Source organism: Panthera pardus, unplaced genomic scaffold (genome assembly GCF_024362965.1).
Source record: "Panthera pardus isolate Hobbes unplaced genomic scaffold, ASM2436296v1 HiC_scaffold_10, whole genome shotgun sequence".
In the NCBI taxonomy this organism is placed as follows: Eukaryota; Metazoa; Chordata; class Mammalia; order Carnivora; family Felidae; genus Panthera; species Panthera pardus.
In genome coordinates, this window is record NW_026526655.1 from 28,635,013 (window position 1) to 28,660,189 (window position 25,177).

At 35.4% G+C, this 25,177-nt stretch overlaps 1 protein-coding gene across 5 annotated transcripts in view; it reads right to left on the bottom strand.

Annotated features, from left to right (window-relative positions):
• Positions 1-25,177, bottom strand: part of CREB1 (cAMP responsive element binding protein 1) — a 60,846-nt gene that overhangs the window by 34,830 nt on the left and 839 nt on the right. For 3 of the 5 annotated variants that reach the window (XR_002079057.2, XM_019446229.1, XM_019446227.2), the window contains exons 2-4: positions 8,335-8,456; positions 2,476-2,622; positions 1,654-1,695 (exon numbers count right to left, since the gene is read on the bottom strand). Coding sequence is in view for 4 of the 5 variants with exons in the window: in XM_019446229.1 (XP_019301774.1) it covers positions 1,654-1,695; positions 2,476-2,622; positions 8,335-8,448 (303 nt within the window). In the remaining variant the exon portion in view is untranslated. Of the gene's footprint in view, positions 1-1,653; positions 1,696-2,475; positions 2,623-8,334; positions 8,457-10,144; positions 10,370-25,177 lie in introns of all 5 variants that reach the window. The other 2 variants (XM_019446228.2, XM_019446230.2) reach the window with 2 other exon arrangements.

The window sequence follows — 25,177 nt, forward strand, 5'->3', positions numbered from 1 at the left end:
TAAAGTCTAATATATTCTCCCTGGTTATTTTCCTTTAAAGAAAAAAAATAAAATAAAAAATTTAAAGAAGTAGAAAAAAAAAGTTTGTGTCTCTCTATTCACAGAATTCAGGCTTTCAATGATAAGCATAGCCCACCTCAACGGAAAAATGTGCTCTTGAAAAGATGAATAAGTATTTCTATAAAGTTAACAGCCATGCAACCCTCAGATCCAAATTATTACTGTCACAAAGATTAAAATTAAAAATAGAATCAATAATTAAATATCACATATTATGACCAAAAATTATAATTTTAACAAATTTGGTAATTTTGGTGTATTCTTTATAACACACCAAACTCTCATTACAAGTGAAAAAGAGAAAGTGATGAATCTATGTCTTCTGACTAGCAGGTCAGGTTCTTTCTACTGTTATCAAGAAGAAAACATGAGTGGGGAATTAGTAATGGCACAGTATAGAAAATAGTATGGTAGCATTCAATGAAATAAAAACTGAGACAAAAGATAGGAGACTACTGTTCAGTAGTGCGATTCCACAGAAATACCAAATACTTCGATTGTCACTGGGACAACACTGTCTCCATCTTGTTAACAAGTTCGGTCCCCAGTGTCTTTCATTATGGAAATTCATATACCTTGATTTTTTTTTAAGTTTATTTATTTATTTTGAGAGAGAGAGAGAGAGAGTGAGAGAGCACGTGAGAGTGGGGGAAGGGGCAGAGAGAGGGAGTGAGAACATCCTAAACAGGCTCTGTGCTGTCAGCGTGAGCCTGATGTGGGACTCAATCTTACAAACTGTGAGATCATGACCTGAGCCGAAATTAAGAGTCAGATGCTTAACCGACTGAGCCACCCAGGCGCCCCTACCTTGATGTTTTCACATGAAAACATTTTTTCCCCCCACATAAGTGTCCAAGCAAACCAAAAGCACCAGAACAGAATGAAGTAGAGGTAGGGAACAGTGGCTAAATGACTCAATAGTATAATATGGCTGACTGGATCTAGTATGTCCTTTGAGGACATTAACAGAACGCTTCCAGAGCAGAGGAGGCACTTCTCCCTCTACAAATATCAATCAGTCTGGCTACCATACTCAAGGAAAACACAACAGCTCTCCTCCACAGGAAGATAGCAAGGATGGTCAGGAGCAATCAGAGATATACCATATAATAAATGGCTGAAGGAAAACAGACATTTGTTTAGTCTGGGCATTTTTGTAAAGTAGAAGGGTGTGGGAGATAAGGGAGAGGGAGTGGTCCAACAGAAAAGGAATTAAATTTGCTTAACCAGTTTCTGAGGATGGAACTGGGACCACTAAATAGAAGTTTTAGAAAGGTATATTCTGGTTCACTACAGGAAGAACAGTTTAGCAATGACCCCTATTTATAAACTGTTTAACTCAGGAGACACAGCTTCCTTTCTCAAAGTAATGCTGGACTACCATTTGGAGGAGAGAAGAAAGGATACACAGGGAAATTAAGCAACACACTAAGGGCTGGGCAGGTTAACAAGTTCGGCCTAGACCTAGAAGATCTCTAAGATCTTTATGCAAACCTTAAACTGCATGTTTATAGAAGGAAAAAGACATAAAGAATAATTTCTCACCTTCCTTTCTAAAAATAGTTCTCTCCAAATCTAGGACCTAGGACTCACCTGAGTTCCGGAGAAAAGTCTTTTTAAGTCCTTACAGGAAGACTGTGAAGCAAAAAATATGAAATGGGAGGCTGGGGTTATGGCCTACTTGAATGAACGTTCAAGTCTTTTTTTTTTTCTTTCAATAAGCTCACTGCAAAGATGTATACTGCTCTAGGTTCCAGTTCAGCAGTCACCTGCGGAGCTCTAGGTGCCTTTATTCCCCATGGATTCAATCCAAAGGAACAAGGTCTCCAAAGAATTAGGTAACGTGCATAGTGTAATCCCTGACCCTTAAGGTGAACTTTCTGAATATATAATTATTTCAAAGTTATATACTCCAACTTACATGCCTAGACATAGCTGGTTTTACAATGCTTTAAATGATCTCAAAATTCAGGTAATAGCTTAGGTAAGGTTATTAATTTTGACAAGGGTTTAGTTTTTTCCAATGGCACATTTAGAAAATAATTACTAAGTTATTATTTTTGTATCTTAATTTTCCTGAACTAAGGTATATCAGGTTAGTCTTTCCCAAACATTTCCACTTTATCCCACATAGTTAATGATTTCCCCAATCAATTCTTTTTCCTCCATATCTTAAGAAAAAGTCTTTTAATTGGGTCTGTTCTTGTGTATATATATATATATATATATATATATATATATATATATATATGTTCCTATACGTAAGGTGACTATACAGACGCAGCATATTCCTTACTGTAAAATGAAATAAACTTTGAACTAGATATGTATCTATTTCCATAACTACTGAAAGGAGAGAGATATGGCTATAAATGACAGTTACGAAAGTAGATGCAGAAGTTTTTATACACATACCTGAACTGTCTGGACTTGTGGAGACTGAATAACTGATGGCTGGGCCGCCTGAATAACGCCATGGACTTGAACTGTCTGCCCATTGGGCAGCTGTACTAAAGTTACGGTGGGAGCAGACGATGTTGCATGAGCTGCTGGCATAGATACCTATGGTGTTGAACATGGAAAAAAATTACCATCACAGATAACCTCCTTCGAGGTAGTCATGCTCAATATGCACCAATTTTTTAGCAGGAAAAAGATGACCTTTTTGCTAGATAAGTATTTCACTGGTGTGAAAGAAACTAATGATTAAATTTAATATTCTTTAAAAAAAAAAAAAAAAAAAAGGACCATAAATGCCCCCTCCCTTTCAAATCCTTCCAAATGACAAAAAACCAAAAAACTATTTTAATGCAGTATCAAAATTTGTAACACAGACTTCCTCTGAATACCAAATACACTTTAATTGTATGGTGCTTTACATTTTACAATTTCCTACCTGCTTTCATGTCCAGTTTCTCCTTTTGCTCTTCGAAGAAATCAAGACTGGGTAATAAGGATTATCTCCATTTTAGAGACAAAAACATCAAGTGCTCAAGAGATTAAGTAACTTACCCAAGGTCAAGAGATATGCTAGCTTTGAAGAAATATAGAAGTCTTCACAATATTGTGTGTTAAATAAGCCATATTCTAAAATATACCTGCTCTCAAACTTAGGCAAAACTTCTCTAAGTCTAGAACAAATATACATCTTAAAATATACAGCATAGTTTTCTCTCTTAAACTAACTACAAGCATGCCTTTCATTAGTGAGAAAGTATGAATACGTATTATAAACTCAAAGTTCCCACTCCCCCAAATCAAACTGGTATGATACTTGGTATTCTAAGGATTTATTTTCCTCTTGAAGGAATAAAAGCAGAATTGAGGGAATATAAGAGATACTAATTTTCTCCTGAGGCACAAAGGCAATTTTAATGAGTCAATATCCAGGTTCAAAGGGTTCTTATGTCATATGTGTCTATTAGATGGTATTTACTGTTCCTATGTTTGAATACATTCAGGGATTCATTATTTTTTGTTCATTCAGTAAACAGTTATTGGGGACCCAGGTGCCAAGGGTGGTGTCAGAACTGAAACTACAAACATGAAGAAAATAACTGGGGCTACATGTGTGAAGGCATCAGGAGAAGAACATAAATAAGTATAATCCAGTGAAATAATAAGGCTTGCCAAAAGAAAAATGAACACACTGAGGAGAGCTACCCACTGGCACCTAAGAGGAGGGGAGGCAAGAATGTGAATTTGAAACAAAGAATATACATTAGGTATATTATGACTCCCTGGGACAGGCACAGACTTTCAGGGAGAGAGGGATGGAAAGCAGTCAGCACTACTAGACTGACCACCTAAGTGTGTTACTTTATGAATGTAGGAACCGGGAAGAGAGAACACTGTAACAAAGGAAGGCTGGGGCTAGATGAGCTAGTCATGAAAAGCCACCTATGTGTCACCTTAAAGAACGTGCGTTTTTTCCTGAGACTGGGAAAGACACTGAAGAACTTTTGAACTCTGGAGTATCATGGTGAGGTTTGCATTTTAGATAGATCACTTCAGTGGCAGTATGAAAGATGTTCATTTCAGAGAAAGAAAAAAGTGGAGGTGAGGGGATTGAGAAAGATTATACAGTAGTTAAGGTGAGATGATAAAGCCAGAAGTAAAGCACTAGTGGTAGGGAGGGGGAATGAGAGAAGTGATTTAATGAAAATTCAGGAGGCAGACTAGAAAGGGCTTTATGAATGATTGGTTGAAGGAGGTGAGAGAGGAAATCAAGGATGACCCACATAATTCATGTTTGGGTAAAAATTGGTAAACTATGCCACCAACTGAAACAGAGAACACAAGAAGTAAGCTTTGGGGTGGTTGGGGGCGGGGCAAAGGGGAATGGTGGAATTGATCTGATATCCAAGAAAGTAGAGATTAAAACCATAAGCATCCATGTTTGGACAGTTAGGAAGTCCCTCCTTATTATCATTTTCTCTCTGACTGCCATAAATCTTATCTAGTTTTACGTGGTTCTCAAAATGTGGTCCATGGACTGCCTCCATTAGCATTACACAGGATGCCTCTTTACAAAGTCAGAATCTCAGTGGACCCAAGGACACTTTCCCCTGCACTTAAGTTTGAGAGTCACAGCTTAAGTTACTCAGAATATCTCCTCTTAGTTCCATACAAAAGCTCTTCTGATATTTGAAGTAATTATTACATCTTCTCTATTTTATAGAATAAACGTAGCAAGCTAACTCAATGAATAATCCCTATTCTACCCTGATCATTCTATATACTGGCTCCTCTCATCATAAGTTTACAAACAGTACAGATAGACAAAGTAAGATAAAAATCACTTCTGTTCCTACCATCCACAGCGAATCGCTGTTAATATTTTTTGCTGTAGATATATAGCTGTTTTTATAACATACTATCATGGAATCTATTTTATTTTTTGAATCCATTATAAATATCTTTCCATACCAGTAATAATTTTCTTTAGTGGTTCTAATGGCTGCACAATAAAATCACATACTTTGTTTAATAAATTCATTATTAGATATTTAGGTTTTCAAATTTGCCTATTACAAAAAGATTCAATGATCATCCTTTTACTTCTTTAAATCCATAAAAATTTACATTCTCATAGTCAAAACCAAGATTATTTTCCTTTCCACTTTAAAAAATCTCTGTTAAATTCTCAAAGTAAAATGAGGCCTCTCATTATTGTTTTAGATCGATTTTCTTCCTTTACTAGTTGGGCTGAAATTTCTTCTGTTCCTTGACCACTATAATCATGGATTTGACAATTTTTATTATATTCTGATATTAAATATGACAATAAAAAATACTGGGTATCAGACTTATGAAAGGAAACTATGACAAAAATGTGAAACGTATGTGTTAAGGACATGGATGAGCAAATGAAAAAAACTCTGTAATTAAGAATAAAAAAACCAAAACTATACAAACGGGAAGAGAAAGAAAACTAGCTTTCCTAAAGCTCAAACATCATGTCATTCTGTTCTAGGTCAATCCTAGAGGACTGCCTGATGAGGATGACAAATCAAACATACGCATGTAATTTTGCTCCTTCCTAATCTCCAATTAAACTTCATAAAATTGACTCTGTTTTTACAGGCATAATCACATGAGCAAAGAATGAGAAAGGCAACAGGAAGAGTTTTGGAGGCTGGAAAGATGGATGAATGGTACTAAAAAAGGCCAACTCATGAGGTAGATGCAGGGAAAGCCAGATTTGCACCACAAAATCCTTCAGAGGTTCAGGATCTAAGTAAGTCACCCTGGAAGGTGGAGTAAAGGGAGAGCTAAAAATAAGGAAGGCTGGTTGAAGGCTCTTTGAGAAGCAATTGGATCCCCTCTCCATAACTCCCTGTGGAAGAATAATTAATCTACTCCATGCTGAAAGAAAAATGGATATTTAATTTCTGGATAGGGGAAATTACACCAGACACTGCTGAAGGTGGGGTAACTAACTTTCAGTCTTCTTCTCTCACTTAGGTCCCAGGCCTTTACCCTGTAAGCAAGAGATTAGTAAAGCTTTCCCCGAGGAACTTAACCAACCACAAGGGGCTTGAATAAAGACTTGAAAGATACTGACATTGGGAAGGCCATAATCACCCTACACTGAAAGCTTACAACTTATAGGCATCAGGCCCCAAACATATCCAGAGCTTTGGGTACAGTTTTGCGGTCCCCTACTTGAAACCTGAGCAGACAAGCACAAATTATAAACATCTGAGGAAAGCTTCTTCTAACATTAAAGATGGAGAGACCAAAACAAATTGAAGGGCAAAAATCTATACAGAGAAAAATCTATATGGGGAGAAGAAAACTTAAAACCTAATTAATATTCTCAGAAATGAACGAAAATATTGCCTTTGTGAAACATAAACAGGATGCTATTAAAACACAAAAGGACAACAACAACAACAAAACACAAAAGGACTATTCAGAGAACAAAAGGAACTGTTGGAAACATGACAGCAGAAATAAAAAATTCAACAAATGGATTGGAACACGAAGCTGAAGAAATCTCCCAGAAAACAAAGCAAAAAGACAAAGAGAAAGAGGAAGGAAAAGAGAGTTAGAGAAACAATCCTATAGTGTAGCATCTAGATCACAAGGATCCTAGAGAAAAAAATCTTCAAATAATTTACATTGCTCAGAATCGAAGACATGAGTTTCCACTATAAAAGGGGCCATTGAATGAATATATATATATATATATATATATATATATATATATATATATATACACACATATATATGGCACAATGGATGAAAACTATTTAAGCCAAGGTCCTAATAATGAAATGGTGAAGCACTGTGAAGAGATACCAGAGAGAGAAAAAAAGTGGTTTAGTCCTTTCAAACAGCAACACTGCTTGGTGATTGTGGATCAATGCCTTCAAACTTTGAAAGAAAAAGGATTTCTTTACCAAGACTTCTTTACCCAAACTTGCTTAAGAAACCACTGGAAAACGTGCTTTACTATGTCAAGAACACAAACTCGATTAAGAGAAAGACAGTAAGGGGAAAGGAATTTCCAGGAATGCATCATATAGCAGACTCAGAGGACAACCAGATCAGACACAATAGTGCCATCCAAGAGACAGATAAGTGGAAGGTTTTCATCACCAAGATCCCTGCTGGCACTGTACCTTCTTTTTACCAGGCCAAATGGTTGGATGAACCCAGTGGATAAACCCAGACTCTCACCTCTGCATGTTTGCCTTGACCACGTTTTGATGAAGCCCTGGATTTTCCCCCTATGTTTCTGCACCTGCCTCATCCAAGTATTTACTTCACCTCCAGATATATTCTGCTTTGCCTTAACTCCTGAGGGGTGGAGGTGGGCCCTAGTAATCAGGAGAAAACAGACAGCAGCCCACTCCTTGTGACTCTCTCCTGCTGGAGCTCCAGTATTTGGCCCCCACTTTGGCTTAGTGTAGTAGCCCCCCCTTAGTCTGTGGTTAGCCCCCTATTCTCCAAGACCCATTCAAACTCAGGGACTCCCCTAGGAGGGCTTTTCAGTTCTTCAGGACGCTGAAGTTCAACATCCCAGAGCCTCTGCTAGGATTATATTCTTCTGGGAGCCTTTATCAGAAAGAGACAGTATCACACTCTTTTATCTAGCAGGTTTATGTCTTATATCAACTACCTTTCTCACTTATATGCAAATAATGGTTAGTATTATTTAAAATATTTGAGGAAATATACACCAGAACAAAAAATAAGGATGAGAGAATATGACTTTAGAGATAGAATGTTTAAGACAAAGACAAAGTTAAAGAATCGTGAATTATATTTAAAGGATACAGGAAACAAACACCATTATCATCCTTGAAATTTACTTGTGTGTCAGTTTGTTTATCCTATTTTTTAGTTTAAGCACATGGAAAACTTAGCCTGTCAGATTATCTAAATTCCCATGCCTCAGAATAAATCTGTGTGATATGAAAAAAACAAAACAAAAAAAAAAAACAAATAGTTAACATTACCAGGTTTTCTTCCTTGGTTTAAGAGAGACAATCTACCCATTATTAAAATGTCATTATTCTGAATCAGGTCACTACAAATAGATAACTAGTGTTTAAAAATACGGTTTTCTGTTATGTTACTAAATTAATTGTATCATTTCTAAAATTAGGCTAATAATACTAAGTAAACAGGAATTTTGATACCCTAAGAATGTCTCCGCTCGTTCTATGCTTATCTCTATAATAAGAACTAAATCTTCCTGTCTGAAACATACTCCTCTTAGAAGAGACATAACTTGGAATCTTCTCCATGTATTTTATATACCTGGGCTAATGTGGCAATCTGTGGCTGGGCTTGAACTGTCATTTGTTGGTTTTCAGCTTCTGTTACAGCCGCATCTCCACTCTGCTGGTTCTCTGCTCCAGATTCCATGGTCATTTAGTTACCTACAATAACATGGAAGAGTGTTACAAGCACTACAGTGCTTTGTGCTTTTGTGACTTTAAAGGCAAATTTCAGGTTATGAATAGGTATATGTACTGGTTACATTAGCAAATGCACTCAAATCTAGTTCAAAAAAAATAGTAACCTAGCTTAAATACTGTCAAACTCATCCAAATCTGCTGAGCTGTATAAGTTCTAGTTCCTTCAAAAAGGAAAAAAAACAACCACCTGTCCTTTCACTTGTCACTTCTTCCTAACGGGACAGTATTCCATCTAGAAAGAAGAAGGGATTCCTCCCTTCCATGAATCTCCTCTATGAACAAGGGGAGGAGCGTACCAGTAAAACTGTAATTTTTTCAAACTGTACTAATTAGGTATGGAAAGAAGGTAGAGAGTAGAAGTGAGCTGATGACAGGGTCTATGAGATGTATCGGCTTCACGGTACCTCCTATGAGGGTATTCCCTCCTATTATAGGGAAGAAGCAGAAAATTATATGCTACTTCCACAGGAAATGTTGGGACAAAATCAGCCCAAGTTGTGGGGTATCGAGATAGAAAGGTGGGATAAACATCCACAGAGCCAAATTAGAGGCCGCAGACACTGCAAATATTAGTGTTCTGACTCCTCACCCCATGTATAGTGTGCCACACTACACATGCACACATACAGGAAACAAAACTGAGTAAGTTAATGAAGGCTGCTCTTTTTTACTTTGGGACCCTACTTTGCTGGTATATTTGCTGGGTAATCTGGCACTGACTGGGAGCATAGGTAAGCAGAGAACAATCCCTAGCAGCAGCTACATGCCGAGGAAAGATTTCTGACAACAGAAATAAATTTCTGGTAATAATTGTGTCTAAAGGATTCACAATCAAAGAGATTACTTCTTACTTGTGTACCACTGTTATCATTTAGTGCCTGGCATATTACCTGTCAAAAATGAATTTACTAAAAATAATGACTACCTACTATGATTCCATAAATAACACAAAAGCCCCAATGCTTTTCCAGAATTTATTATATTTATTTTATAACTCTGAAATTGATAGATCATCAAAACTGTGACTGATTCTTATGTGATTATTACATGCCATCGTAATGTATAATATACGAATACATTTTGCCATCATTCAGAGTTCTAGAAAAAGTTTTACAAGTGACAGTTAAAAAAAAGGAAGTAAAAACATCTCTGTGGAAATGAGTATAAATAATATAGAAATATAGAATCCACAAAGGAGATTACAAATGAAAAGATCAACAGACTTAACTGCATAGTTATTTACAACATTCATATGACAAAAGACACTAAGACAAGTGCGTAGGGAGAAAACATCTGCATATATAATTGACACAGTAACATCTAGAATACAGAGAAACTACTGGTCAACAAGAAACTCCTTCCTTATTGACTAGTTCACAAAAATACATGCTCGAGAATATTCACTGTAGTATTTTTTGTAACAGTGAAAAACTGGAAACAAGTATCCATTATCAGAAGGACCATTAAAGAAATTACAACAATGAAAAAGGAGTCTGTACTATAAGGACAGATAAAGCTTTCCAAGGCTGAGTGGAAGCGCAAGTCACAGAACACACCGTAAAGGAGAATTCCACTTATGTAAAAAAACAAGTCACACTGTGTAAAACACGCTGTATGTAGGCATCGAACAAGTATGGGAAGTTACATACTAAACTGTAAGCGGTGGCTCTGGACAGAGGAAGATGTGGTGGAACTGGATAGGATGACGACTTTCACCTTGTACTTTTTACATAGTTTAGCATTTTGTTTTCTTCCCATCAGCATCACTTCAGAATTACTTGTACAATTTAAAAGATTTTAATTCCAGAAGTCATGAACAACATTTTGAAAACTATGAACCAAAAAACCGTATTTCAATCATGATTTTGAGATACCTGTTGAAAAAAAATTTTTAATCTCAGATATTTTTATATGAAATTACCATTTTTATTAAATCCTGCCTCAATTGCTTACCCCATATTTCTAAACAGCAGAAATACTATTCTTAAAAATTATCAAGTAACTTTATGATCACTTGTGATAACTGAGTTATATACTTACAGTCTGTGCTCTTTTAAACTAAAAAATTTAAGAAAGACATTAACAACAAGGCAACATCAACAACAAAATGGTTTCTGTACCCTAAATGTTGTCCATACTTTTGGTCAGCAAGAAAATAGCATGTGAAAACCACCTAATCGCAATAGCATGCAAGTGAATCCATTTGAGGACAAGATTGAACTCAGTCAAGCTAAGTATGGGCAGAAATCCATAAATTTTTCTCCGTCTTCTCCCCCATGTCATCATTTTAATGCGAATAAAGATAAATATAACTTTATCATCATACCTCCTTTGTAGACAGAGTATACACCAACCATTTTTAAAAAACTTTATTCCAGGCCACATTTTTTTTTTTTAAACCTGTGCTGTCATCTATATAGTTTCAATCCCCCATTTGATTAAAAGCAATCTGGGGCGCCTGGGTGGCTCAGTCGGTTAAGCAGCCGACTTCGGCTCAGGTCATGATCTCGTGGTCCGTGAGTTCGAGCCCCGCGTCGGGCTCTGTGCTGACAGCTCAGAGCCTGGAGCCTGTTTCAGATTCTGTGTCTCCCTCTCTCTGACCCTCCCCTGTTCATGCTCTGTTTCTCTCTGTCTCAAAAAAATAAATAAACGTTAAAAAAAAAAATTAAAAAAAATAAAAAAATAAAAAAAATAAAAGCAATCTAAGGTACGGATCATGTATCTTTTTTTTCCCCCCACTATACAACATCAGGACTACTTAATTTTTTTCTGACATTTGAGGTATAGAACATCTTTATAACTTTTTGTTGCAGAAAAGAAAATATATTATAATAAACAAAACCACTAGTTAACATCAATGATTATAGCTACAAGGACACATTCAAAATAAGAATGGGACTTTCATCCTTCTTCCCTTCCCAACTAGGTAATATTCTTAAAAAACAAAAACAAAAAGTGTAATATTTTCAACAGGTAGGATTCTCTCATCTAAACTGCCACTGTTTTATTTTCATTTCTTTCATCCAGGAAGACTACCAATCTTTTTCAGATATGGGGACAGCCTTCTTAATGTTTATAACTCTTAGCTTAAGGAGGTATCAACATCTCAAGCAACAGCACAAATACTGTCTTTCATCAGAAAATTCTCAATGTGCTTTTCTCAAAGTGTAAGTGAGAATTGTTTAAGTAATAACAATTTGTTTCGGATTAGAAACTCACTGACTGAACTGAATCAGACACTATTTTACCATCAAGGTACTGAAATAGCAGTCTCTCAACTAGACTAAACTGACACTTAAAGTTGGTGCATTCTTTCTGGACTCTGAAAACTTTTGCTCTTTTTTGTTTGTATCTTCAGGTGGAGAGAGAAGAGATGTTAGAGTATCATATGTACAATCTTCAATTTTGCTAACATCCCAGGAGCAGTCTAGCCAGAAGTGCAGTATGCAGACACAGGATCAATGACTACAGCCAATATGTGGGTGTCCAAAGTCGTTTGAAGAAAGGAGATTCTTAATTCATTACACAAATGAATGCTTTTCAGGAATACAAAAATTAAGAACGACTGAATACTGCTATGAAATAAGTAAAATGTTAGGTACATATAAGCTCAGAGAGAATGTTGTATAAATACTGGGCCTGGAACATCAGTAACAGAATGGATCTCAGATATCACTGAAAATGTAGTATCAGCTTGACAGTCTGGGGGTTCTTCTTCCAATACTCTCACAATTATAAAACTCTGGGTTACTGATATTTAAAATTTGGAGATTTTCCTGATTTTTCCCTAAAAATTAATATAATCCTTTGGAAACCCTAAGTTTATAACAAATTTCAAAACAGTATCATGCCTAAAAGAATCAAAAATATTTAAGCCAATTCACAAGGATACATACCATTTTGCTATAATGTCTTCTAGAGTTCTGCCTCTCATTATGAAAAATAAAGTGAAGTGATTCTTTGCATTATTCACCCAATGTTCAGAGAAATAAACAATGCGGCTGTGAGTAGTGGGGAGAGGGAACCTAACACTTGGTGGGAAGCTGGATCTGTCACCAAGCAGTCACTGGAAAAATTAAACTTTTTGATTTTCAGTTTCCTCATCTATGAAAACAAGGAAGATGAATTAAAAAGAATTCTTTCAATTTTAAATGCTCTGACCCTGAGAAATGACACAAGATACATGTACACACACGTAATTATGCAGGCCACTTAATATAAATGAAGTATTTCCTTTTACTATATAATAATATTTACACAGTAAAAGAAGACAGCTCACTAGGAATAGGTCACCTAGCCTGCCTCTTGATCTTGGATTAGTACAGGGCTATTACCACTTACTGATTTATAAAATCATGAGAATGCAATACAACTTGAGATAATTAGCAGTACTTAAAAAAAAAAAAAAAAAAAAATGCTACGAGACCAGACTACTAGTCAACAAAGATTCTCTTTCAATGTTGGACAGCGTTTCTTTTATCATTACATTGCTCTGGTCACATTTATTGTTAGTTATCAACTAAATAGTTATTAAATAGTTTTATAGTCCCCTTTCTTAATTCTCAAAGAGGATAAAGAAGTTTTTCCTTTCCATCTTAGAAAGCTTCAAGAAATTTATCTAAGATGGTATCACTTTGTACCCTTTACATGGTAAAGACAGTAGATACTGAAAACTTCACAATGTAGTTTAGAAAAACATCCCAGTAAAGCGTCAAATGAGTGCTTCCATGACATTTAAAGGAAAGGAAAATGTTCTGCAATAGTCAAGAGAGTGGGGGAACTCCAAAGCAGCACTGAGGATGGACACAGAATTCAAAAATGTGAGGAAGGAGGGTAACTTTTCTGGTAAGAAAAATGGTATGAGCCAAGGCTGACATTATAGTATGCTTTTAGAGAAATGAGTGAATCAGTGGCTGGGGTCAGATTCTGTACAGAAGCAAGGAGAGAAGGCAAATGATAACAGAATAGTCACTCTAAAGCTATCAGCAATCTCCTACTAGGACAAAATGAGAATTGAGAATGATGTCTCTTTAAAGTTACTGGGTTTAGAATTTCTATATTGCAATGAATTTCACTTCTACTCTATATAGCAATATATCCTGAGAGAATTCACCACAAGTAACTAAATAAAACCAACAACATCTCCAATTTTCACAACTTACATTATATACGTTATACTTTTATTAGGGTATCAGACCTGAACACTTACATGCCAGGCACGGTCAAATCACTCGGGAAAAAGAAATACACAAATTTTTAAAAACACTTTCCTTTTGTGGAACTTACATTCTAGTGTGTGGGAGCAGGGAGAGAAGGTAAGTAAAATGTATAATAAATCAGATGGTGAGAGGTAGTGTATAAAAAATAAAGCTGAGAAGGAAGTTGCAGGGATTTCCAAGATTCTAAAAGCTGACCAGTGAAAACGTCATTAATAAAGCAGCATTTAATTCACTCAGATTAGCTAGACCCAGTATATCATGTATACATTAGTGGTAATTTTTTAAATCAAATTGTCTGAACTTGTCAGGAATTACCTTCTAAATAACTGTCATAGGAATCAATATTATGGGAATTACCTGAAACTGAAATTTGGTAATAAATGAGTTTTAATGAAAATTAATTAATTAATTAATTAATTAATTCACGTACTTAGCACCTCTACAGAACTATACTGAATCAGGGACAGATTTCTGGCAGCACTATGTTCATATCTATGTGCCTCTGCCAACTTAAGCAAAGCTCAGCAAACAAGAAAGCAAGTTCATACTGTCACTTTTGCTGAAAAGTCATTACAAAAGGAATGAATGCTGCAGATTTTAGTTTGTTCTGCTTCCCAAAATATTTTGACCTTCAAGAAGTGCCCCAGTCCTTACAATCCTAAACATTCTATTCAGGTTCAACTTTATAAAAAATAAACCCATCTCCTCCACAATCTAGTTTACTTTTTAATTCCTTAAGTCTATGACCAATTTAATCCAGGATTTTGATTTATGAATAACGCGGCCATAACTAATGGAACATAAGATTACATGCTGTGATTTTTTTAAATGCAAATGACCTTAATTATAAATGAGAAAAAAACCTCACCCTTACCCTAACAAGTGGCTGATGCCTCCTAACCTCAAAGCCCAGGGATTTAAGGAAAGCACAACTCTAAAGTCTCCAGGGTAACCTCCTTGATGTGTAAAAGGTACATTTGGGCACATGATTTTAAAACTATATGATTATTTTGGGGCGCCTGGGTGGTTCAGTAGGTTGAGCGTCACACTTCAGCTCAGGTCATGATCTTGTGGTTTGTGAGTTCCAGCCCCGCTTTGGGCTCTGTGCTAACAGCTTGGAGCCTGGAGCCCGCTTCAGATTCTGTGTCTCCTTCTCTCTCTGCCCCTCCCAAACTCATGCTCTGTCTCTCTCTCAATAATAAATGAACGTTAAAAAAAAAAAAAAAACCAAAAAACTATATGATTATTTTGTTGTCATAGTCAAATATATTACTAGAAATATTTTGCAGAAGTGTAAGTAGAAACATCTATGGCGATACTGAATACTCTCTACATGTTTTGTACCTCTTATTTCGTTTTTAGGATATTATGACTATTTAAAAAGCATTCTAACACATTCTTAATAACTCCAGCATGTCTTGATTAATTCTCTAAAGTGTTATGATTAATTTACTAAAGAAAGTAATGAAATGTTCAGGTGCTACACAAGACTTCGGCTTTCCAACAGTCAATAACTATGCTGTACTGCCGTTTTTTCTATTTTTTTTCCCCGTACATTTTTTGGGGATTGTTAACTTTGAAGTACTTGTCATGTCACTCTTTAATATGCTCAATCTAGTGGAATGGAGATGTATGCAATCAATACTGGAAATTTAGCAATGCTTCAGGTTTCTGATGCTAGTAGTAAATGGTCGTTTGGTATTAAAAATAGCATATCTTCACTAAAACCAGAGAGGAAAACAGCATATTCAAATGCTGTATGTGTATACATAATGCGTATATACGTATATATACACATTATAGGTATTATATAGGTATATACATACCTACACACATACCCCCCCCTCAACAGGTACCAACTTCAACTGTAAAATTTTATTAGAATAATCACACCCTAACAAAATGAAATTATACATTTTTTGAAAAAGAGTATGAATGGGAAATGTGACAAACTAAAATAAATTGGTGTCTTTATCAAGTTAAGTAAATTCTAACACAGTTTTCAGAAACAGTTTACTCTGTGCTCCTACCAAGGTCTTTCTTCCTTAATTGGGAGAATAAATCTGCCTCTAGTCCAGATATTAGAGGAAGGCAAGAAGTTGTACATGAAGTTAATTCTGTGTGATTTGAACTCAATGAATTTTAAACATTTTTAATACAAAAATAAAAGCCTAAAGATTGCTTATATATTTTTATAATTTCTTTTTATCAGTAGTAAATATCAGTATAACCCAACCACCACTACCGAAAAACGAAGGCAGCATACAGGAAAGGGAAATCTTTTCAATTTTATTTAATAAAATTAACTTATTTATTGGACTCAACTCAGAGAAACTGCTTTAAAAAGTTAAATATTTATATTTTATTATTTATTGCAGTTTCATAATTACCACAGTATTTGGATGCTATTTTTAAAGTCATTTTTAAATGTGTAGCATGTGCTACAAGAAAGACACTGTTCTCAAAGTACTTACCACGGTGAATTAGAAAAATGTTACATGATTTATAGAAATGCACTGCACGATGACAGCCTTCCTAGGACTAATTCTATAGTACCTTTCAACAGAAAAGCTTTAGTGTTTTCTCAAACCAAAGTCATTATTTTTTAAGTATTGGCAAAATGTATTTGCCTCGCTTGCCTTCACGTAAGACTACTTATGGCTCTCAAACAAGCCTTCATGTATCTGGTCACCAAGAGACAAACAGTGTTGCTTAGCAAGGAAGCAACCATGACTGTGCATTATTTTAGATAACATTTTATCCCATTACTTCCCATTCTCCTTTCTTTCCCATGCAATACTGTTTACAGCTTTTTACACCTAAGCATTTCAAAGAAGTGAGCCTATATAAACTTCTACATATGAAGTTCCACTAAATGGATGTTTTGGAGCTGAATTTTTTTTAAAGGACTTAAGGATAAAAGGATTACACACCACCTACATGCAGTTACTTTTAGAAAAGCAATTTCTGTGTTGACTAAAGAGTGAAACTCTTAAAATTTTAAGTTGATTCATAAACTAGCTCAATGCTAAAACTGTAAGGACCCACAAAAGTTATGCTCTGAAGTTAAATATTTAAAGCCTACTACTTCATTTACTCAATAAAACCTGAGAGACTATGTGAAAATCACTACATTCAAATGAAAAATGAATATCCAAGTGTGTTTATAAAGTTAAACATTTATTATTTTGACAGCTCTGTTTTGAACTAAATTTTGAAATGCTATTCTTGGTGAATTATTTACAAATTAGACACGGAAGAGTGAAAATTCACTTTTCCTGAAGTGAGAAGGCACATGTTACAGGAGAAGTCATAAGACAGGAATCCTGCTTTTAGTTCTGACTTCACAGATGGAGAACTAGACATGTTGAGAGATTTGCAAGGAATCTGCAAGACTGTGCAGGGCTGTACCACACAGCCTCCAATATTAGAAAATGTGAAGAATTCTTTGTATATTTGGCAATGGAACTGCATGAACAATTAAGCCACGTGCTAAGCATTTTTATTATGTTTTGCTCACTAGAAAAAGCCTGGCACCTAAGGGACCAAGGACATACTGGACTACACTGAAAAATTAGCCATGGTTGGGGCGCCTGGGTGGCTCAGTCATTTGGGTGGCCAACTGCAGCTTTGTGATTTCGAGCCCCACACTGGGCTCTCTGCTGTCAGCACAGAGCCTGCTTCGGATCCTCTGTCCACCCCTGCCGGCTCACGTGCTCATGCTCTCTCTCTCAAAAACTTAAAAAAATAATAATAAACATTAGCCATGGTTAAGCTACAAAGCTGATAAATTACAAACAGACAACAGCAAAGTTTTACTTAAAGATTCACTTCAATTTTATGTATCTTTATTTTTACTCCTAAAAGAATCAACATGAAGTCCAATCTTTCAGGTAGATGTATTATTTTAAGTTTATTTATTTAGAGAGACACAGCATGAGTGAGGGAACAGGAGAGAGGGAGAAAGAGGGAGAGGGAGGGAGGGAGGGAGGGAGGGAGGGAGGGAGAGAGAGAGAGAGAGAGAGAGAGAGAGAGAGAGAGAGAGAATCCCAAGCAGGGCTCAAGGGGCTTGAACTCATGAACTGCAAGATCATGACCTAAGCCAAAACCAAGAGTCAGACGCTCAACCGACTGAGCCACCCAGGAGCCCCTTTTTATAAAGCTTACTTATTTTATTTTACTTATTTATTTTTTACTGACCTGGTAGTGATTTCTGGTAAGGTCGTTTTGATTTATACAATCTTATGCCATTTCTCAAGTCTCAGAGGCAAAAAGTATTAGTAAGGCATCAGAGGTTAATGAAAACTCAAAGTGGAAAAACTTTTTAAGCTATGGGAAAATGAGCATAATTTCCTTGGCTTTAAAAAAATAAATCTTTAACTTCAGTAAGTTTTAATTATCTAAAGCATGTATGTCTGCTTCCTTTAATCTGTGCAACTCTACAGGAACTGTTTTTAATCCTGCCTTTCAAAGCTGTGACCATCCCAAGAGGGAATCATTCATTAAACAAATACGTTTTCTGTGCCTATTACATAAGAAGTGTTCCACCAAAAACTATGGGGACTACAGTTTAAAACAGACAAGAAACTTTCTCTCAAAGCGCTTACAAGCTAATAACAGATAAAATATGTGTTATATACAAAAGGGCTTGGCAATTATAAACTAATCGTTATGACCAGTTTGCCTATAAATTCCCTCCAAAAAATATTTAATAACAATGATTTAAAACCATAAACTTCCAGTTTGAAATGACAGAAATACAACAAATTATGGAAAAAAACAAATCATGTCTTTCTACTGATGTAGATCTAATTAGTAAGATAATGAAACCAGTATATTTTTTTAATACCTTGGCTAGAATATTTCCTCCAAGTGAACTTTTATATACCTATTTATACAACTACTATATAGTACTATCATTTAAAAACAAAAATTCTAGATCATTAATAAAGCTAGAAACGTGAAAACTTTCATCACAAAAAGACAATGCTATAAAAAAGTGATGAAGCCTATGCTTTACTGTTATTTCTTGCTCAGAGAAAAGGCTCTTCCAGCAAATAAATCATTTAAGTTCTCCAGAGCTCAGTTTAGTCATCTGCAAAAAATGAAGGAGTTACTCCCTCCCTTAATGGTAAAAGTTTGTTAAGCGTGAATTCCCCCAATATGGTAGAGTATTATGAGTAATACACTATACTCATACAAGCATCATAATAAATTCTTCATTAGAAATAATTCTCAAATATAGTGCTTCAAATTAAAATGTTTCATTCAAAGTTGTTATTTCTTGATTTATACCTCATTCTACTTCCATGTCTTCATTTTGGTTGTCCTTACCACTGCCTAGAACACATTGCCTTTCAATGCTACCTATCCAAGTTCTTCAGTATTCAGTTTAAATTCTGTCTTTCTCATAAAACTTTTCCTCACCAAACTCTTTCTCTTCTAAACTGTATAGCCCTTCAAGACAGTAGTGAAAAATTGATATTCCGTCATGTATAAATCCTTCTTTCTTACATGATTTTTGTCATTTCTACTATACTGTAGGTTCCTGAAGGTTCTCCAGCTTTACTGTTTACAGCAACTAGCATGACGCTTCATTTAACATCTACAAAAATACTTAACTGAATAAATCTTCCTATGATTATTTCACTCACTTTAAAGTCAATGGTCAATAAATGTTCACTGAATAAATGACTAGGCTGATAAACGACAGTAAGTAAAACCAAAGCATCATTATTATTCGTCACAGCAAACAAAGCTGCTACTGATAACTTTTAAAGAAATGATACCCCTTTAAGAATACAAATAGTTCGGAACAAGCAATAATTTTCACTTCAGTGATATTTCTCAGTCTCCTATTGCCAACCATCTACACAAATAGGGATAATGACCCTCAGAAATAATGGTTACTCAGCTTTGGCTGAATTACAAACATTTTTAGTTACATTTATATGGTCATAAAATCATAACCAGAAACTCACACAGATAACCAGCTCATTAGATATACTCTTAAAGTTGAAGAAAGCAATCTCAGTTTCAGAGAAGATTCACTAACCTTTCGGAAAGAAATTTCCTATTACCATTGGTGTAAGTCAACTTTCAGACCTACCCTCTACTCCTACACCAACATCATTATCAATTTTAACTTCCTACTGGATTCTCTCTTCTACAACAAAAGGTCAGTCTTTACTTCTCCCCTTGAGGCAAGAAACTCACCAATGATCCCTCAGACCTTTTACTCTCCCAATCTTGCTCTTTGTTAGATTATTCAGAGATCCTAGATTAATCCAACAACAGAAAGAAAACTGATAAATGCTTTTCATCTTTGTTCAGACAGCCCATCACATTCGTGGTAAACTCCTTTTTTACTTTTACCCCAGCATAAGAAAAAGCAACTCAGACATTTAAAAGTTTATCAAGAAGTACTACTTTTTTTAAATTGAAATTCATGAGCTAGCCCCAAGAACTGATTAAATATATATTGAAGGTAATTTTTCATCACTGGAGATGTAAAATACTGTCTTCTACTTATCTATAGGAATACATACCAGAATATGAATGACTAACCTTTTTCCCCCTCTTCTTTCTGATAAACTAGAAAACAGGTGAGTAAAACTCTAGGTAAAATATAACATAACTTATCTTTATGAGGCCACATCTGGCAGAGCTAAGAATGCAAAACAAAACAAAGAGGAGTATGTATACGTTAGGGGGGAGAAGCATTCTGAATGTGAAGAAAATCCAATGGCTACTCCTTATCCAAGTTACAAACATGTCTCAAAACCTACATTTACAGATATTATGGTACAGAATAAGACTGAAACCATCTTTTCTTCTTACGGATTCAGAAAGTTGACCAGGGTTCACCTCTTAAACCATGACACGTAAAACTGGCAGCAGAAAACAGTCATTTTCACATTATCAGTTTGTCCATTTAGTTCATGATCTTTACTTCTACCACAAAAGGCAATTTACTGATTTCAGCATACTGTGAGAAATCATTTAATTCCCTGTCGCCCACAGATGTGTTCCAGAAGGAAAATTTTCTGCCTTTGCAGATTTCACTAATCTACCTCCAACTCCCCAAACCTGTAAAGATTAGTGTTTTTACTAACTGAGCAGGTAAAAACAGAAAATATTAGTACTTAACATGAAATACTAGTAAATCCTCAAAATAATAGTAAGGCAATATTCTTACACTAAGAACTTCAGCTCAAGTAACTGGCAATGTGAGCAAACAAAAAATGAGATACACCACAACAGCTTCATTTAATGACTTGTTTTTTGAAAGATAAGGGCCTTAAGTGTGTCCCTGCTGCAGGATTATTAGTTATCATTTTCTTTCTAAGTTTAATCAACTTAAAATACTTACAGCATGTGTATTTTAAAGATAAATACACTAACAGCATGTAAAACGTACCAAATAGTTAAATGCTACCTAGAAGAGCCAAAAAAAAGAAAAAGAGAGGTACTGAAACCTGTTTTGTGTTCTAGCTGAAATGAGTATTACTTGGTCCAACTGGATGACCAAGGACTTACACACACACACACACACACACACACACACACCATGTAAGCAGTAAAGTCTAAGTAGACAAGCATATAGACAAGCATTCTTTCTATTTATATATTAGCTATATTTATTGCTACTTAATTAGGTATAAAATATAAAACTCACTGATAATTACACTAAGAAATACTAGAAAATCATCAAAGAAAAAATTAATGTGAAAACAAAATGCCACAGGGACAAAGCTAGTACTCCAATCAGCATTAGGAGGTAGTAATATCGCATGAGAACAGTCTGCTTAAGTGGGAAAAAAAAAAGTACTTGAGGTGTTCTTTCTCATTTAGAGAAAAAACTATAGACACTTTTTTGGTGCAATAATAGAAGTAGTCTGTTCATGGTGTAAGAATCTCAACAAAAGAGTTACATTCAGACTAAACTCATTTTGTGAGTTAACTCTTACCCACCTTACTTGCCTTTTCATGCACATCTGGATCACTTCACTAAAACTTTTAAAAACTGGAGCTAAAAAGGTAGTAAGACAGTTCAAATAACCACTTCCTGTCAGAAACTGGTATTTCTTATTCAAAAGAAATGTCTTTCATTTAAAAAAATAAAGGCATAATGACAGATTCCCTTAGTTTAAAAGGTCATACAAGACCCAAAAATAAAACCAGTTCACTAACCAGTTAATAAACACAGGCACATCCATACGATGAACTGTCTCATTAAAAAAAAAAAAAAAAAAAATGAAGCCCTTAATATACTGAAATAAAACAATTACTCAGCTGTATTAGGTGAAAGAAAGCAAGATACAGGATAGTGTATTTAGTATATAATACCATTTGTAAAAAGAAAAACAATGTGCAACACAGGGCGGGGAGTACATACAATATTTGCCTTTACATGGATAGAATTAGCTACAAGGACAAATTGGTAACACTTGAGCAATGGGGATGAGAGTGAGGGTGTATCACATGACCACCTGCTGTATTACATTTTATGGTGAATCATGGACTATCTGAATGAATTACTAAAAAAATTAAATTGAAAATATAAATACATACATTCTGCCTTATTAGTCGTCATGTCCCCCAAAGTTTCCTGAGGATCGAGATAAAACAGTGTAATCCATCTCTGGAGTCTCTGTAGCTTTCGGCCCAGTGGACTAAACATACTACTACTACCACTACTGAATAATTTTTAATATTTTAGGCAATATTTGATGAGCACTTGTGAAGTGCCTGATATTTAATATGTATTAACTTATATAATGTCTCCATTTCTATGAGGTAGATAGAGTAGATTTATGACGAAGGAAACTGAGGAATGAAGAAATCTGAAGGTCCCATAGCTAGGAAGTTAAAATAAAGCTTAAAAATGAATAGCTATCATTAATTGAGTCCCTAAGGAGGTACTTTATAATTATCTCACAGCCCTATAAATTGGGCGGTATTCTAATTTAACAGGTAAGGAAACTAAGGTTGAGAAAGATTAAGGCACTTCCGTAGGTCACAAAATTTCCTGAGGGTGGGCACATGACAGCGGTGGCAACAGGAGGAATGAAACCCAGGCCTGTGAGTCCAAACCCCGTGCTCTTTCCACTAACTACATTGTCACAGTAAATGCTAACCAAATATTTGAATTACCACGAACTATTGCCTCAAGTGATTCTGTAGCAGAGATGAGTTCACACAGGACTAAGAAAAAAGAAATCCTTGCATTTTTTTCCATTTGCTGTTCTTAAATTCAGATTTGAGCTCCGCAGCCATCAGGAAAGTGACACTGTACATCCAGGAATACACGTTCGTAAGACTCTGCCACAGGCTGCTGTAAACAAGTCTTTATAACCGTCTCTACAAGTTACTTTATGGAGTAAGTGAAATTATAAATTTTAGTGATACATTGTAAGCATTAAGATACAATTTTCTGTACTGTGGAAAAACAGGAAAAGATTTTTTAAATGAGGTGAAGTAGGGAATACATACTTGGCTTTACTATGACCATATGATATCCAAAAAACAAAACCCAATGTCTTAGGATGAGAGCTAACGTAAAGCTACTTCTCTACAAAAATGAAAAATGCTGTTAATTAGATACAATCAAGAAAATGAATGTCAAAAAGCAGGAAAAGGAAGGTACCATTTTATGGATTGGGTTTCTAAGTTTCCTTAGGCTCTCAGGTGAGAAAAAAAAAAGTCATTCAAAAAGGGGTAACACCGGTTTTAAGTGTCCTTTTAACATTTTTCAGTCTGTCTCAGTCAAAGATTCATTTGCTTTCTGAATACATGTGTCCAATAAAAAAAAAAGTCGCAAGCATATTTAACTGTAATTTCTACTGACCTGGGAAGTGACATAAGTATAACTTATGGCCATGCTCCAAGTGAACATTCAAATATTAATGAATATAAAAGTTTGAAAAGTTCCACTTGGAATTGCTAAGAATTGCAGACTATCAATCTAAATAAAACAAAACGTAAAAGATCTTCTGGATACGAGAGGAAAAAAATCCATCAGGACACTTTTTTTTTTTTTTTTTTTAATTCACAAAGAGTCATTGTCACACATTCTCTGTAAGGGACAAATAGTCTACTCAACTGATGCTGGCTTGCAGAAAATCTTCAGGACACACAGCAAACTATCGCATCATCAATACTATAATTTCTTCAGTGTTTGGAAGTAAGATCATCTTCCCAATCCTTATGTAAACTCTTTACTGCATCTTAATGAAGTTTCCCAGCAATGATAAATTTCTAAGGTTTTTTTTTTTTTTTTTAAGACTTGCACTAGGATAAAGTAGGTTTTGGAAAAGTGACTTGGATACAGAAAAAAATCAAAAGACAGTGCTTCTATTACCAATCAGTATTTATTCTGAACAAGAAACCTTGTAGTATCCATCACAATGCTATCACACTATGACAGTAAGTATTTTCAAAACAAATAACGTGTTCATTTTTTGTATCACCTAAAATAACCGTTTTGGCTTTACTTTTAAATCAGGAAATGAGCCGTGAGTGCAAAAAGATTTCAAGAGCTGGCAACCGAAGTTATCTTTTAAACCAAACCTTTAAAGGCAGAACTGATGCAAACGAAGTCTAGGATGAAATTCCAACTTCTTAGGAAGGTATGACAAACTTAAATAGGTCATATTCCAGGTCCCTTAAAAACTGTCTTTTAATCTTTAACGTGTCAACGACTTTTCTGCGGTTCTTTTTACCAACAGGCAAAGAAAAAACAAGCCTTGTGGCTTCAACTATTGTCCGTCTCCTGCAAGGGTTACTTACTGCATGGGAAGCAAACACTGGACACTTCTAAATGCTTATTTTTAGATTTAGTATTAATCTCTTACTTAAGTTTAGACAGAGACATGTGGGAAGCTTGGTTGGGGGTGGGAGATCCGGAGGACCAAAACTCGGTTGGCATTGTTGGCCCCCAAAATATAAAAAATTGATGTAAAACAAAAGTGAATCGCCTAATATTCGTTTCAACGAAGTGCTTCAGAATGATAGATCTCAAGTGATTATTACCTTTTTGAAAAGGGTTAAAACCGAAACTGTTTTCAAACAGCAGCTTCCCTTTTACAGGATCCCAACAGTTTTTTAAAAAGTTTTACAAATATGTTTTTCTTAGCCCCCCCCTTCCTCCCCGAAAGAATGCATTTCCATGACTACTGCCTTAAAAAAAAAAAAAAAAAAAAAAAAAAAAGAGCGAGGGAAAAGAGTCAAAAATTATATTAAAAAGCACGGCTCTCACCATCTCAACTAAGCAGAAAAGAACAGAAAACAGTATGTCCCCAATGGGGTGGGAGCGGGGGAAAAGGGCATGAATAAAATACAGAACGAGAGGAAACCTTTGGTTTCGAACTTTATTGCACAAAGAGAGTGGAGAGAAGAGTAGGTCAGACGTTGCAGCGCTTCCCCTCGCGAAGCGGGCATGGCAGACACCGAGGCTACCGG